Consider the following 14,187-nt stretch of genomic DNA (forward strand, 5'->3'; position numbering starts at 1 on the left):
GGTTCAGAAAGTGCCCCGTACCCTGAACCCAGTTTCCTTTATTGTTAATATCTTACGTTAATATGGTACATTTGTCACAATGAATGGACCAATGTTGATGTGTTATTATCAACTGAAGTCCATACTTGATTCAGATTTCCATGGTTTTTATCTAACATCCCATCTAGGGCACCATATTACATTGAGTCATTGTGTCTCCCTAGCCTCCTCTTGGCTGTCTCAGTTTCTTGGACTTTCTCTGTGTTGACAACCTTGACAGTTTCGAGATTTGGTCGCACGCTTGTAGAATGTGCCCAGATTTAAGTCTGCCTGATGTTTTTCTCATGACTGGGGTTAAGTGTTCTGGGGAGAGAGGCCACTGAGGTAAAGTGCCATTGTCATCCACTATATACTGGGTGTTTTGAATTATCATATAATATGCACGTACTCTCTCTTTGTACCAAGTATAAACGTATCACCTATTCAAAAATTCCTAAAATGTGCACTAAGGAATAAAACAAGAAATAAGGGGATCACTGAGTTGTGATTTATAGTTGAAGTACACAGTGTCACGCATTCTGGGAGGAGAAGGGACCTCAGAGAACCCGCCCTATAGGGGGAGGAGGCTGGTCTAAGAGGCTGCTGCTTGTCCAGCATCTTGCCGTTGGCTGCGACCAAGTGAGCACCGGACCGGGAGCCTGAGCGTTGTTCTATAATCTTTGCCTTCTGGCAGGGATTCTCTCAGGCAGGTTCTATGGATCCCTCGCAGGCTAACGTCTGCACTGGACCGACCCATTGCACGTACCTCTGGGAGACCCACACCTCCACCAGCTGCTGGGGGTCCGTCCTCATGCTTGATCAGGTCACCACGGCGTCTTCCGTGGTCAGGGACACAACTTCCAGCCCACTGCGCCCAGAATGGCTCACGCTGCAGGAACAAACGGAAGGACAGATGTGGAGGATAAGCGCCCTTAGACTCACTGCTGGCCCTTCTGGGCCCCCTTGGTTACCAGACCCCGTCCCTGGGGCAGCTCTAGGCCAGGAATGCCCACACCCCCAGCAGCGCTGGCCACAAGCCCGAGGGTGGATGGTCCTCTCCCTCCAGAGCCCCACTGTGGCTCGCCTGGTCCTCCTGTGGTCCTCCTCTGCCCTCTCACCCTTTTCCCAATTTCTTCCAGGTCTCCCAGCCGACACCCTGCAAGGCCACCGGGACCGTTTCATGGAGCAGTTCACGAAGTAAGTGGCTTAAGGGAGAGAAACGAATGCTATAAACTCAATTAGTCCACGCAAGAGCACCTGCTTTGAAATGATTGAGGAATGAGGGTATCAGCTTGGTAAAGCAGTGTGGTGAAGGAAAGTGACGAGGATGGCAGCAAACCTACCACTGGTTGGCGAAGCTGTTAGTTCTCTAACAAAACCCACATGAGCGTGTCGAAGAAGGCGATACCATGCATTCATTTATCGCCTGCTGTATATGCCCAGGGCTTCATCCTTTCTTTCTGCTCCCTGTGTTTTCAGACCACATAAAGTCTTATACCATGTGCATGAAAAGCAACACCCAAATTGGTATCTCCAGCTGACTGAGACTTGCCTCTGAATTCCAGCTCACGCACCCACTTGTCTGTCTTCCATCTCAAACCGAGCTCTAGGTTTTCCTCCCCAAACTTTTTCTCCCCAGGTGCCTGAGTGGCGCAGTTGACTGAGCGTCTGACTCTTGGTTTCAGCTTGTGTTGTGATAGCAGGGTCATGGGATCAAGCCCCACGCTGGGCTCTGTGCTTGGCATGCAGTCTATTTGAGATTCTCTGTCCCTCTCCCCCTTCTGCTTGTGCTCTCTCTCTCTCTCCCTCTCTCTAAAAATAAAAAAAAATTAAAAAAAATAAAAACCAAATTTTTCCTCCCCAGCCCTTTGTATCTCAGTAAATGCTACTACATCTGTTTAGGCCAGAGGTCTGGAACTCACCATTGTCCTCATCCCCCATGTCCAGTCCACTGGCAGATGCTGTGCATGTACATCTTGGCTCCAGTCATAGCTCCCATCTTTCGGGGAACCATTGTTGTGTGCCTGGACCCTCCAATATGGCAGGTGCCCTGGGCTTCCGCTCCTGCCCCCTGAAATCCTGTCCCCCTACCCCAGCAGTTAGAACAACCTCGTAAAGACATCATTCCCTTGCTCAGGGCCTTTTTAGCGGCTTCTGATTACACTGAGAATAAAATCCAATCTCTTCTCCATGGTCTGCAAGGCCCTGCTTGCCATCTCCGACCTCATCTTTAGGGCTTATGGTGTTTCCACCGCATGGGGTTCTTTTCCAGTTCCTGGAACGCTCCTGGCTCATTTCTCCATCAGGGCCTTCATGCTTGCTGTTCCCTCTCCTTGGGAGGCTCTTCTCCCAGCCCGGCCGGCTCTGGGACATCATTGGTCACCTCCTCACAAAGACATCTCTGGCCTTAAATCTTAAATCTCTTATTTGAGTCAGGTCTTCTTCCTCTCCTGTTCCTCCAACCCCAGCCCCGCCCCCATACTCTCCAGCCCAGCACCTAATTTATTTCTTTCGTGGTTCTTAGCACAGCTTTATTTCTGCTCGACTCTCCATTATTACATCCCTAGCCCCTGATACGTAGCAGCCAATTACGCATAAATATTTGGATAAATTACTAAGCTCGTAAACCAGCTGTCTTGTCTAGAAGAGGAAGAGCTTGTCTGACTGAAGGGTAAATTATTCTGTGCATTTGGGAAAGAGAATCGCTGGCGAGGGGAGAAGTACGGTTTATTGTTCGTTACGTGTGCCCAAGGAAGAGGGGAAGGAATGGCGTGGGAGAGAGAACCCAGGTGACGAGAAGGGCACTGGGGCTCAGCACGCTGTCTTTGACCCTCTTGTTTTGCCTGTTAGTTTCTTTGGCCTTGACAACAGAGAAGAATCATAGCTGCCAAATCCCAAGCTCAGGCTTGTCTTGCTGGTTCCCGGGCAGCAGTCAGAGGCCAAGTTCAGGGTTGTGCTAACCTCCCGGTTTCCTTTTTCCATTTGAAAAGCCTTATATGTTTATTCTATAATAAATGACTTATTAAATTCTAGGAGACAGGCCCTGGGGCTGATTTCCTGGAATGGTAAATTCCAGTAGCTTATGAAAGCAATGCGGCCTATTACTGTTGGCTGCAGCCCAGAAGGAGGGGCATGTGTGGTCAGGTGATTTTATTTCCTTCCATTTTTTTCTAGCCTATAAAAACCTCATCTGTGCAGACCTGGCGGCTCCCTGAGGCCTCCGTGTCCCCAAATTCAGGGAAAACACCAAGGACCTCACTGGGGCAGTCCCAACCTTGGGGTCAGAAGGGCTGGCATGAAACCCCAGGGGTTTAGTTTATTGGGCTGAGCTGGGGGAGATTGTGTGCTGCAGGGAGAGGGCACAGAGACCCACGACCCTCTTTCCTCTCAGGAAATCTGTCTGGTGCTCTCTGCTTCCTCAGCCTTCCATGTTTCGATTCAAAATGGAGATGCGAAGATGAGGAAATAATCTGGTCTCTTCATTCCCATACCCATCCAAGATTGGGACACAGTACAAATAGATTACTTTTCTGCAATGAGGTCTTGATGAGTTAATTCCTCTGCGCGTGGTACTGTGGTGAACCCAGCTCAGCAGGGCCCAGTCTCTGCCCCCTAGAAGCTTCTAGTCTAACTGGGGAGATAACACAGAGCCCCACAACAAAGGGATCTCCCTTAGTAATGAAGATCCCTTCCCAATTCCTATGGTTAGGTGGTGTATCCTCAGAGAGAGTAAATTTATTTTCATGTAATTCTGAGCCAGATGGTCCTGGGAAGACATCCACCAGAATAGATTCCACAGTGATGCAGAAATTTGTTCTAGGGTGATCCACTCTTCCAGAGGATTCTGTCCTTTGAATCCCTCTTTCCACACCACCTCATAAGTGAGGACAGGCTACAGTCACAATTGAAACCCAGCAGTGTCACAATTGAAACCCAGCGTCACAATTGAAACCCAGCGTCATGGAGGTCATCTCCTTGACAGCCCGCACCTTTGGGCTGGGCGGATAGCAGGACAGCAGGGGGGCCAGCACTGTCCCCGACCTGGGGCCGGGAAGGCGCCCAGCACCCCTCAGGCCCTTCTCCACCCCCAGGTTGAAAGATCTATTCTACCGCTCCAGCAACCTCCAGTATTTCAAGCGGCTCATTCAGATCCCTCAGCTGCCAGAGGTAAGCACTCCCAGCCCCGCCATGGGAAGTGCGGGTCCTGGGTGCTCTCAGATCTCAGAGACGGACAGGCCTGGCAGGTGACACGGTTTGGGGGTGTGTCTTCCATCTTCAGAACCCACCCAACTTCCTGCGGGCCTCTGCGCTGTCGGAACACATCAGCCCTGTGGTGGTCATCCCAGCCGAAGCCTCATCCCCGGACAGCGAGCCCGTCTTGGAGAAGGATGATCTTGTGGACATGGATGCCTCCCAGCAGGTGAGGAGCACCTGACTGGAACCCAAGGGTTAGGGTTAGGGTGACAGTAGGTGGCGAGCCCCACATGCAGCCCTTCACGCTGCCCCATACACACAGGGGAGAGGACGGGAGACGATCTGACCAAGTCCCTTTGGCTGTCACCAAGCTCGACCGGCTTGTAACACAAGCACTAACCTAGACTGAGGCCCCTGCCCTGTGGTCCCTAGGAGCGACCACAGATGGACTTGAACCCAGTTGAAAAGGGTCCCTTTTCTTACGTCTCAGTCCTCTGACCCCCGCACAGAAGTCTCTGGGTCTCTAACTTTGTCCTCACTCCTTTTTGGTCACCGCAGAATTTATTCGACAACAAGTTTGACGACATCTTCGGCAGCTCGTTCAGCAGCGACCCTTTCAATTTCAACAGTCAGAATGGCGTGAACAAGGATGAGAAGTGAGTCCATGCTGGGCGCAGGCAGGTGGTACAGAAACTCCGTGAGGCCGGGGTCCAGCTGGCCACCCCCAACCAGGGCGGGTTGCTTAGTGACACTTGGGCCCCACAGAGAAGTGTCTCGACCCTCAGATATCGGCCCCTGGAATCCCAGAGGGAGATCAGATGAGGCTAAAATACCCCATGGGTGTTAGATTCAGATCCCGTAACACGGAGAGGGTCTTAGTGTATAATTCGTGGAATTTCAAAGAACTTTCCCCAAATTAACACCAGCTTTTAACTTCCTCCCCTGGTCTCCCAGCTCGCATTTAGAAGGAAAGGGATGGAAGCCCAGTGGAAGCAAACTTGTTCTCCTTCTGTTCCCAGGGATCACCTAATTGGTCAACTGTACAGAGACGTCAGTGAGCTAAAGGCACAACTGGAGAACATGAAGACTGAGGTATGAGTTGGGCTCTGATCCGGTTCTGGGCTTGGCCATGACATGACATGTTCATATTAAATTTGCTTCGCAGAGACACTTGTCGGACCACATTTGGGGGGTGCAGGGCGCTCATTAGTAGAAATGTGAAAGACAGAAGGACTTGGTCCTCCCGTGGTCTTGGTGGCACTGCATTTCCATCATTCCTGCCTTGAGAACAGCTTCTAAGCCAAGACCCGTGTCCCTCTGGTTCTTAGAGATAACCATGATCGCCAGCTGGCTATGAAGCCAATGGTGAGAAGACCTGTTCTCCTCCCATGGCGATCAGAAGGTTTGATTTGTAACCCTCATGGCTGTGTGCAGTGTCTGGGGTGGCAAATAGGCCTGCCCCTCAGGCCCACCCCTGGCTGGAGGCTTCACTCCCGGGGACAGGCAAACAATCGCCTCCTTCCTCATGCCAGCTCATCCGGGACTGCTCCCAGGCCACTCTAAGAGGACTAGAGTCCCCCTGTCATCACCCTGTTGTTGGCCGGGTGGCCTCTGATGACCAGAAGCCTCAACTCTCACGAGGCATCGGGAGTGGGCTTGTTAGGCAAACACGGAAACCCGGGGGGACCCGCTTCTCCTGCCCAGCCTGGCCCAGCCCGGTGGCACGGAGCTGGGGCTCACTGGCTGAGTCCGTCCCACAGAGCCAGCGGGCTGTGCTGCAGCTGAAGGGCCGGGTCAGCGAGCTGGACGCCGAGCTGGCGGAACAGCGGCATCTGCGGCAGCAGGCGGCTGATGACAGCGAGTTCCTCCGTGCCGAGCTGGACGAACTCAAGAAGAAGCGAGAAGACACGGAGAAGGCCCAGCGGAGCCTGACAGAGATCGAAAGTGAGTCCATCGGGCTGGGGCTGACGGTGGGGGCTGAAGAGTCAGGCGAGGCTCGGTGGGGGGAAGGGTGGAGCTGAGCGGTAGAGCCCCAGCCGTGCTTCTTTCCCAAGAGCCACCAGCAAGGACCTTCGTGTCGCCAGTCTGAGGGGCGGGTGGGAACCCAGCCGGTGGAGAGCCCCATAGGCCCAGAATGTGGGGACAGGAATCAGGAGGTGACAGTGGGGTGCCTGCCCGGGGGGCGGGGTGTCCAAAGGAGAGATAATAGCCTAAAGCCAAAACACCGATGAAGCTAATGCCACATGTGTACGTGCTCAGGAGGCATGAATCAGTGCGGCGATCTGAATCCAGTGGATTCTTTTTTTTTTTTTTTTAAGATTTTATTTATTTATTCAACAGAGAGACAGCCAGCAAGAAAGGGAACACAAGCAGGGGGAGTGGGAGAGGAAGAAGCAGGCTCATAGCGGAGGAGCCTGATGTGGGGCTCGATCCCACAATGCCGGGATCATGCCCTGAGCCGAAGGCAGACGTTTAACCGCTGTGCCACCCAGGCGCCCCGGATTCTTTTTTTTTTTAAAGACAACTGCCCAGAGGAGTGTATTTCAGTAGGATTTTCAAGGGCGAAGAAGGTGTCTGTGTTTGTGAAAAGAAAGAAGGCTGTTCTAGGGACTCTGGCTTATGGGAAGGAAGGCAAATGGTCCCAGCAGGGGTAGACTGCTCACCTTGGCTCTTGACAATACAGGGAGAGCCCAAGCCAATGAACAGCGGTACAGCAAGCTAAAGGAAAAGTACAGTGAGCTGGTGCAGAACCACGCTGACCTGCTGCGGAAGGTAGGACCCTGCACCGTGTGCCGTCCCCACACCACAGGGGGCACTGCCGCTCCCTGCCCCCACCAGTTCTGAGTGGGTCACCATCATTTCACGGAAACCACTGCTTTTCAGGCTCACTGGCCTTCCATATCTTGACTTTCGATGCCAGCCCCGTTTGGATTATCCCCCATCTTTATTATTCTTTTATTTATTCATTTATTTTTAGGGAGAGATTGAGCGGGGAAGGGGGGAGGGTCAGAGGGAGAGAGAATCCCAAGCAGATTCCATGCCCAGCGCAGAGCCCGATGTAGGGCTCGATCTCACAATGCCGAGGTCATGACCCAAGCCAAAATCAAGACTCGGATGCTTAACTGACTGAGCCACCCAGTTGCCCCTGTTCTTTTAAATACTTGAACGCTGAGTATCTGAAGATGACAGCTCTATTCTGGCTTCTGTCTGGGTAGAAATGTGATTTCTGTGTCCAGCTGTGTGAATGCTGTCATTTGTTCTAGAAGGGAGATGTTGTCCCTGAGCTGTTAAGCCTGAGATAAGCCCGTTCAAGACACCATTTTTCCCCTACAGAATGCAGAGGTGACCAAACAGGTGTCCGTGGCCAGGCAAGCCCAGGCGGATTTGGAACGAGAGAAGAAAGAGCTAGAGGACTCTTTCCAGCGCATAAGTGACCAGGCGCAGCGGAAGGTGAGGGGAAGGAGAAGTGCGTGGGGAATGAGGGAGGGGTTCTGCCCGAGCTGGAGGCGGGCCTGGGGCACTGCCCAGGTGGAAAGACCTTGTCTTTTGCTGCACGGGCAGCCCTGTGGGTTAGAGCCCCGCGAATGCACTATAAGAGGCTTGGGCACGGGACAGAGTGACCGACGCACAAGGGGTTAGAGGCATGGCATGATAACGGGGCTCCAGCTGGGCAGGTCTGTCAGCAGCGGCTTGCCAAGGGAGAGTCTGGGGTGGTTGAGAGAAGTAAAAGCACTCTCTCCAGATATCAGAGAGAGACACGAGCATTTACAAGGACTTGTGGCCAAGAGAACACCCATGAGTTGGGGTAGGGTTGCCAGGCAGGTCCCATTGCAGTAAGACGTGTCGGATGGAGAAAACCCAATGCCTTACACTTAAAGAGTAGTGGCTTTCACGCTTTTCTGTGACTCAGGATAGGAAATACAGTCTATTTAATGGAAATAAAAGTTTCATAAAGCGGTACTCATCCTTACTGTGTGGATGCATTTGGATTTTTTGTGTGTGTATGTTTATTTCATTTTTTAATTTTTCATTTTTTAAAAAGATTTATTTATTTTATAGAGAGAGAGGTGGACGAGGGGCAAAAGGAGAGAGAGTGTTAGGCAGACTCCACACTTAGCGCAGAGCCTGACGCAGGGTTCCGTCTCACAACCCTGAGATCATGACCTGAGCCAAAACCAGGAGTCGAACACCCAGCCAACTGAGCCATCCAGGCACCCCTGTTTATTTCATTTTTTTTTAATGTTAGCTGTGAATTCTAATGGGTTGCAATCTGCTCTTTGAAAAATAGCACTTATGAAAGAAATCAAAAAAAGAGAGTTATTATAAGATGGTCAGATTCAGCATCATACCAGGTGTTGGGATATCTGAATGAAAGATCCAGTTCTGTATCAATTATACTTCAATTTAAAAAATTAAAAAAACACTTTCTATCTATAAGAAAAAAGATCTAGTTCTACTGTAATCAGTATTATAAGCTGAAGCGCGACATTTAGGAAATGCCTCTAAAATTCTCCCTTCGATCTTACCGCTTAGCCAGAAAAAAACTTTCTGGAACACTCTGGGCTCTCGCCTCCTCCCACCCACTTTTTGTTGGGTACATCCAACCTTGCATACAAGAGAGTACACAAATCTCCCATTGATAGCGTGGGGACCTTTTTTTTTTTTTAAGATTTTATTTTTAAGTAATCTCTATAACCGATGTAGGGCTTGAATTCACAACCCCGAGATCAAGAGTTGCATGCTCTACCGACTGAGCCAGCCAGGCTCTCCGACAGTTTGGGGATTTTTCTATGTGTTTATCCCTGGCAACCACCACCCAGATCAGAGTGCTCCTATTTTTCTTCTCTTTCAGACTCAAGAACAGATGGAAGTACTAGAGAGCTTGAAGCAAGAACTTGCCACCAGCAAACAGGAACTCCAGATTGTCCAAGGCAGCCTGGAAACTTCTGCCCAGGTGAGCATCACCTCCCTTCCGCATTTTTTCCCCTCTGGCTTTGGGACTGCTGTCATCCAGCTTCCAGCCCCACGCAGCAGCTGGCCAAGCTGGTCCCATCTGTGCTCAGTGTGTGCTTGGGGGAATAAAGGTGGTGGCTTAGGGATACCGCCTCCTGTTCCGTGTGGCCTGCTGGTGCGTCTGGACTCCTGAGAAGTGGACTGTTCAATTCTCCCTCTTTAACCCGGTTGACACTGCAGTCAGAGGCGAAGTGGGCAGCCCAGATCGCTGAGCTGGAGAAGGAGCGGAGCAACTTGGCGCATGCCGTGGCTCGTGGAGAGGAGGAATTATCGGCTCTTCAGGAACAGCTGGAACACACCCAGCGGGAACTGTCCAGTGCAAAGGCAAGTTACGGATGCCCGCTCTGGCTGACCATGTCCGAGCTCACAGCCATGGGCCTCAGTGATGTCTTCATGGAGGTGGGTGGGGGTGGGGGGCCAGGGATGGTCTGTGAAAGCAGCTTGGGGCCCCTGGCCCAATGGTGAACACACTCTGCAGCCATAGCTCCACACACCAGCACGTTCTGTGTCACCCACAGAGCAGATGAGGGCCAGCAGAGCTGCCTCTTCTTCACACGAGAAGAGCGTGCATGGAGAATGGGTTGCAGCACAGCCATCCCCGCAGTTTCCTGGGCCGCCCCCCTGCACACGCCTGCAGGCGAAGTGGAAGGGTTGTTTTCTGTGTTGGGCGAACTGGCTTGGGCCTCACTAGCAGTAGCTTGAGTTCAGATGCCGGGAATGGCTCACGATGGGGTCTGTGTCTGACTCTCACCTCCCTGGACCATTTCTAGGAGTCAGCGTGCCAGCTCGCCAAGGACCAACGGAGAATGCTGCTGGCGGAGTCAAGGAAGGCCGCGGAGCACGTGGTCCAGGAGGCCCTGCGGCAGCTGGAGGAGCCCACTCTGATCAGCTGTGCCGGCTCTGCAGGTACCCTTCCCCTTGCCTGCCCACGCGTGTGAATTCAGCGTTCTGTGTTGACCTTGAATCCCACGTGACACTGGGCTCAGGGGTCCTCCCTCTGATTGCACATCAGAGGCCCCTGGCAATGCCCAGGCCCCACTCTGAGATCAGTTCAGCCGGAAGCTCTGCAGCCCAGCTCCCAGGTGCTAGAACTTTCTAAAGCCCTCAGGTGTGCTGTCACTGCTCTATACAGCAGGTCATGCTGATGAAAGTCTCACTGGGAGCAGAGCCCTGAGAGCGACTCCAAGCACCAGGAGGAGGGGGAGCAGCCGGCCCTGTGTCTCTCTGTATGGAAGAATGGGGCCTGCGTGAGGAGATGGTTGCTCAGGAGCCTTAGGCCAATGCGGGGAGCATGATGAAACACAGCGGGGCAGAAACACTGAGAATACCCTTGCAGGCCCAGGCATGAACAGGGCCCACTCTGCGTGTTCCGGAGTCCCAAGGGCGTGCGGGTGGGGCAGCGGTTGGAACCAGAGAAGCCCCGTGGATGAGAGAAGGGGCCTCAGAGGTGGCAGAGTGTCCGGGCCCAGGACACTGGGGAAGTCCTGGGTGTAGCTCCGAAGGGGCCCACTGAGGACAAGGCAGATGGAAGGAGACAGCTAAGAGCCGACTTTCATTATCAAATGGAAGTGTCTACGGGGCGCCTGGGTGGCTCAATCCGTTGAGCGTCCAACTCTTGATTTTGGCTCAGGTCATGATCCTCAGGGTCATGGGATCGAGCCCCGTGTCAGTCTCCACACTCAGCGGGGTGTCTGCTTGAGGTTTTCTCTCTCTCCACTTCCTCTGCCCTGCCCCCCTGCTTCAGGGAGAGCACTGTCTCTGTCAAATAATCTTTGGGGGGAAAAAAAAAGAAATGTCTCCATTTGGTGACGTCTACAGCAAAGACTGTTCTCTTACTCGGCAGGGACCCCATCTGTAAGGAAGGAGCTCACTGAGTACCCAGCTTACTGAGGGAACGCCAGGACATGGGGCAGCCGTGGGCGGATTCTGAGGAGAGACTTTATGAGCTGGGCTTTGAAGGAAGAGGACAGGCATGAGCCAGTGGAGGGGAAGAACCGGGGGGGATAAGGGGGGCGGCGATAACACAAGCAGCTGACATTACTGAGCGCTTGCCATGGCCCAACCACCGTTCTAAGCGCTCCATACACCTCGGCCCAGCGAGTCCTCACAATGGCACTGTGAGGTGGTCCTGTTACTCTGTTTTCACGTGAGGAAGCAGGTGTGGACAGCCTGAGATCGGAGCCACCGGTGATGGAGCCGGGAGCCACACCTGTGCAGTGTGATATGAGTCCCCATACTGTAACTCCTGTGCAAGAGCCCAGAGGCACAGAGTGGGAACGGCTGTGTTGTGTGCACAGCATGAGCTCGGGTTAGCCTGACGGAGCCAAGGGTCTGGGCTCAAGACTAATGAGAGTCTGAGGTCCTTGAAAGACGTAACGGGAAGGCCTGGATTTGATCGGGCAGGCAGTCCTGAGAAGGGAGAGGCTGACTCCAGGCTGCTGGTGTGGTTGCCCTGATTCTTGGCTAAGGGACCAGATGGGCTCAGAAGCACAGCTTTTGAAGCAGCAGTGAGAGGGTCCTGTACAGGTGCAGTCAGCCCTCTTTCCTCCGCCCCCCATCTTAGGGCGGCTCCTGCAGGGCTGAGGCCACGCACGAGGTAGGCTCATCCGGCACGTACTTACCCTTATGGGGAGAAAGCGAGCTGACCTCTCCGGCTCTGACTTTGCCCTGTCTCCCCCCTCACAGATCACCTTCTCTCCAAGGTCAAGTCTGTTTCCAGCTGCCTCGAGCAACTGGAAGAAAGCTGGAGCCGCTATCGGGTCTGCCCAGAAGGTAAGAAAGGCGGAGGATAGGGTCTGGCGCTTAGTGACGGCTGGGCCACACTCAGAAACGCTGGCATGTGGAAGTAGCGACAGGCTCCTCTGCACCAAGAACGGGGTGTATATAACTCGTAGAGCACGGAAGGAGATAGGGAGGTAACACTCCCTCAGCAGCCCTCAACAACCCCCTTTAAACTCCTGGCAGATATCAGTGGGTTCCTCCAGGCGGTCACCCTCCTTGCCCACCTGACCAGTGACACCATGGCTTACGTGAGCACCACCTGCCTTCGAGCCCCGCCGGAACCTGCCGATGGTGAGTCCCGGGGCCGGGGCGGTGGTGGTGGGGGTGTCTGGAAAGCAGGGGGAGCAGAGCGCCTTCAAAAGTCTGGGTTGTCTTGCATCTCCAGCGCTGACTGAGGCCTGCAAGCAGTTTGGCAAGGAAACCCTCCTCTATCTGGCTTCCCTGGAGGAGGAAGGAACACGCGAGAATGACGGTACCGCCGTGAAGAGCTACCTCAGCAAGATCTCCGCCATTGCCGAGGTAGGAGCCGTGTCAGTACTGCGGACAGTTACAGAGCTTCTGGCGGGTGAGCGCTGGTGATCTACCAGGGACTCAATGATGTCCCAAGCCAGTTCTTCCTGCGCTTTCCACTTGACTCAATAAGAGAGCTGGTGCCGAAAAATCTGACCCCCTGAACGACTTTCCGGTTCTATCTCACACATTGGCTGCATCGAGAACCTACTGTATGTTTGTCACTGTGCTAAGCATATCATAGAAGAATAAGCATAGTTTCTCTGCTTTCCCAAGATTTGTATCTGGTTGAACAGGTTAACACCTAATGGGGAGATGATGGCATATTTGTTGATTTAATAAAGATGCAGTGAGTACGTCATGCATAGTGGGAAATGTATTAGATGTAGTTGTACAGGGACAAATAAGACATGGTCTCTGTGGGAAAGGAAAATAAGGAAATCACCCATTTCTATACAGTGGGATGAGAGCGGTAATCAGCTATATTTTAAGAGTTCAGTACAAGGCATTTACTTAATTTCAAAAATGGGTCATTATATTAAGTCCAGGAAACAAAGAGATCAGGGCTGGAGTTCAGATTTTCGTCATCCCTCATCTGAACTCTTAGAATAACAGCCTTCTGATTAGTTTTTCTGCCTCTGGCCTCTTTTTCCTCTGATCTCTTCCAAAAACAGAGATCTGATTATGATTCCTCATTTGATAACAAAAATCAAATTATGTCTCGTGATACCCGAGGACTGTCACGGTCTGGCCCTTATTCACCTTCCTGAGTCCCTCCCACCCATTACCTTCACCTTGCAGTGTTGGTGGCTAGCTGTGCAGTGTACCCGCCTGCCTGTCTCTTTCCCCCTTGAGTTCTCAAAGACAGAGCCCATACCTTCTTCACATTGTCCTCTTGGTCCCTGGTGTGATATCTGGCAGGCGGTTAAAACCCAGCACATGTTTATTTAGTGGAATATGCACGTGAAAAGAGCAAAGCAGATAAAAAGATTGGATGAGGAGCAAGGTTCATACTGGGTAGAAGTGGGCAACGAGGTAGGGAATCGTGAATGTCTGGATAATGGTGAATGGCTAACCTTCCTTTCAATAGAATGACATGATCCTGGTGGTGTTTTAGTGTTATTAAATTGTTGATGGCGGCCTAGGCAGCGTTACCACAGTCTGCCTTTTGCAGGAGATAAAGCATCTTCTCCAGGGCCGTGCAGAACTGAGTCTCGGTATGCACACGCAAAGTGTGTAGGACGCCATGAGATGAGGACATAAGAATCAAATTAATTTTAAAAAGCAAAGTGTGAGAGGGAGATTCTGGGCGGGTTTCCTTTCTGGCAGTAGGACTGACCAGATGTTTAGAGGCTCTTCCGAGGACAGGACATGGAATATGCTAAATAAGATTTGGGTGAAAGAATGTTAATTGAATCTGAATTGGCTGAAAACTAAGGAAATTCTCAGAATCAGAAACCAAAAGGGTGTAGGAGCCAACATTTGTTCATCTCTTGGCCTAGAGCTTGGATTTTAGTGGGCCACACATGCAGAGGAGAGTAAGAAACAAACCTAGGCCCAAGTAGGGTCAAAGTTTGGAATGCAGAGACTTCCTCCCCAAAACAGAACTCCAAAGTCACACCCTGAGTGAATGGAGTAAAAGCCTACTCTGCTGGAGAGATCTTGTCTCAA

General features: G+C 52.2%; 1 protein-coding gene across 3 annotated transcripts in view; it reads left to right on the forward strand.

Annotated features, from left to right (window-relative positions):
• The window catches only part of HIP1 (huntingtin interacting protein 1), a 148,460-nt gene that overhangs the window by 119,504 nt on the left and 14,769 nt on the right, over positions 1-14,187 (forward strand). For all 3 annotated transcript variants that reach the window (XM_002923472.4, XM_034669985.1, XM_034669984.1), the window contains 14 exons: positions 1,158-1,215; positions 4,110-4,185; positions 4,298-4,438; positions 4,771-4,868; positions 5,232-5,304; positions 5,973-6,156; positions 6,896-6,984; positions 7,546-7,662; positions 9,065-9,166; positions 9,406-9,549; positions 9,996-10,131; positions 11,911-11,997; positions 12,190-12,297; positions 12,392-12,525. In XM_002923472.4, coding sequence (XP_002923518.2) covers positions 1,158-1,215; positions 4,110-4,185; positions 4,298-4,438; positions 4,771-4,868; positions 5,232-5,304; positions 5,973-6,156; positions 6,896-6,984; positions 7,546-7,662; positions 9,065-9,166; positions 9,406-9,549; positions 9,996-10,131; positions 11,911-11,997; positions 12,190-12,297; positions 12,392-12,525 — 1,547 coding nt within the window. The remainder of the gene's footprint in view (positions 1-1,157; positions 1,216-4,109; positions 4,186-4,297; positions 4,439-4,770; positions 4,869-5,231; positions 5,305-5,972; positions 6,157-6,895; positions 6,985-7,545; positions 7,663-9,064; positions 9,167-9,405; positions 9,550-9,995; positions 10,132-11,910; positions 11,998-12,189; positions 12,298-12,391; positions 12,526-14,187) is intronic.

Source organism: Ailuropoda melanoleuca, chromosome 10 (genome assembly GCF_002007445.2).
Source record: "Ailuropoda melanoleuca isolate Jingjing chromosome 10, ASM200744v2, whole genome shotgun sequence".
Lineage (NCBI taxonomy): Eukaryota > Metazoa > Chordata > Mammalia > Carnivora > Ursidae > Ailuropoda > Ailuropoda melanoleuca.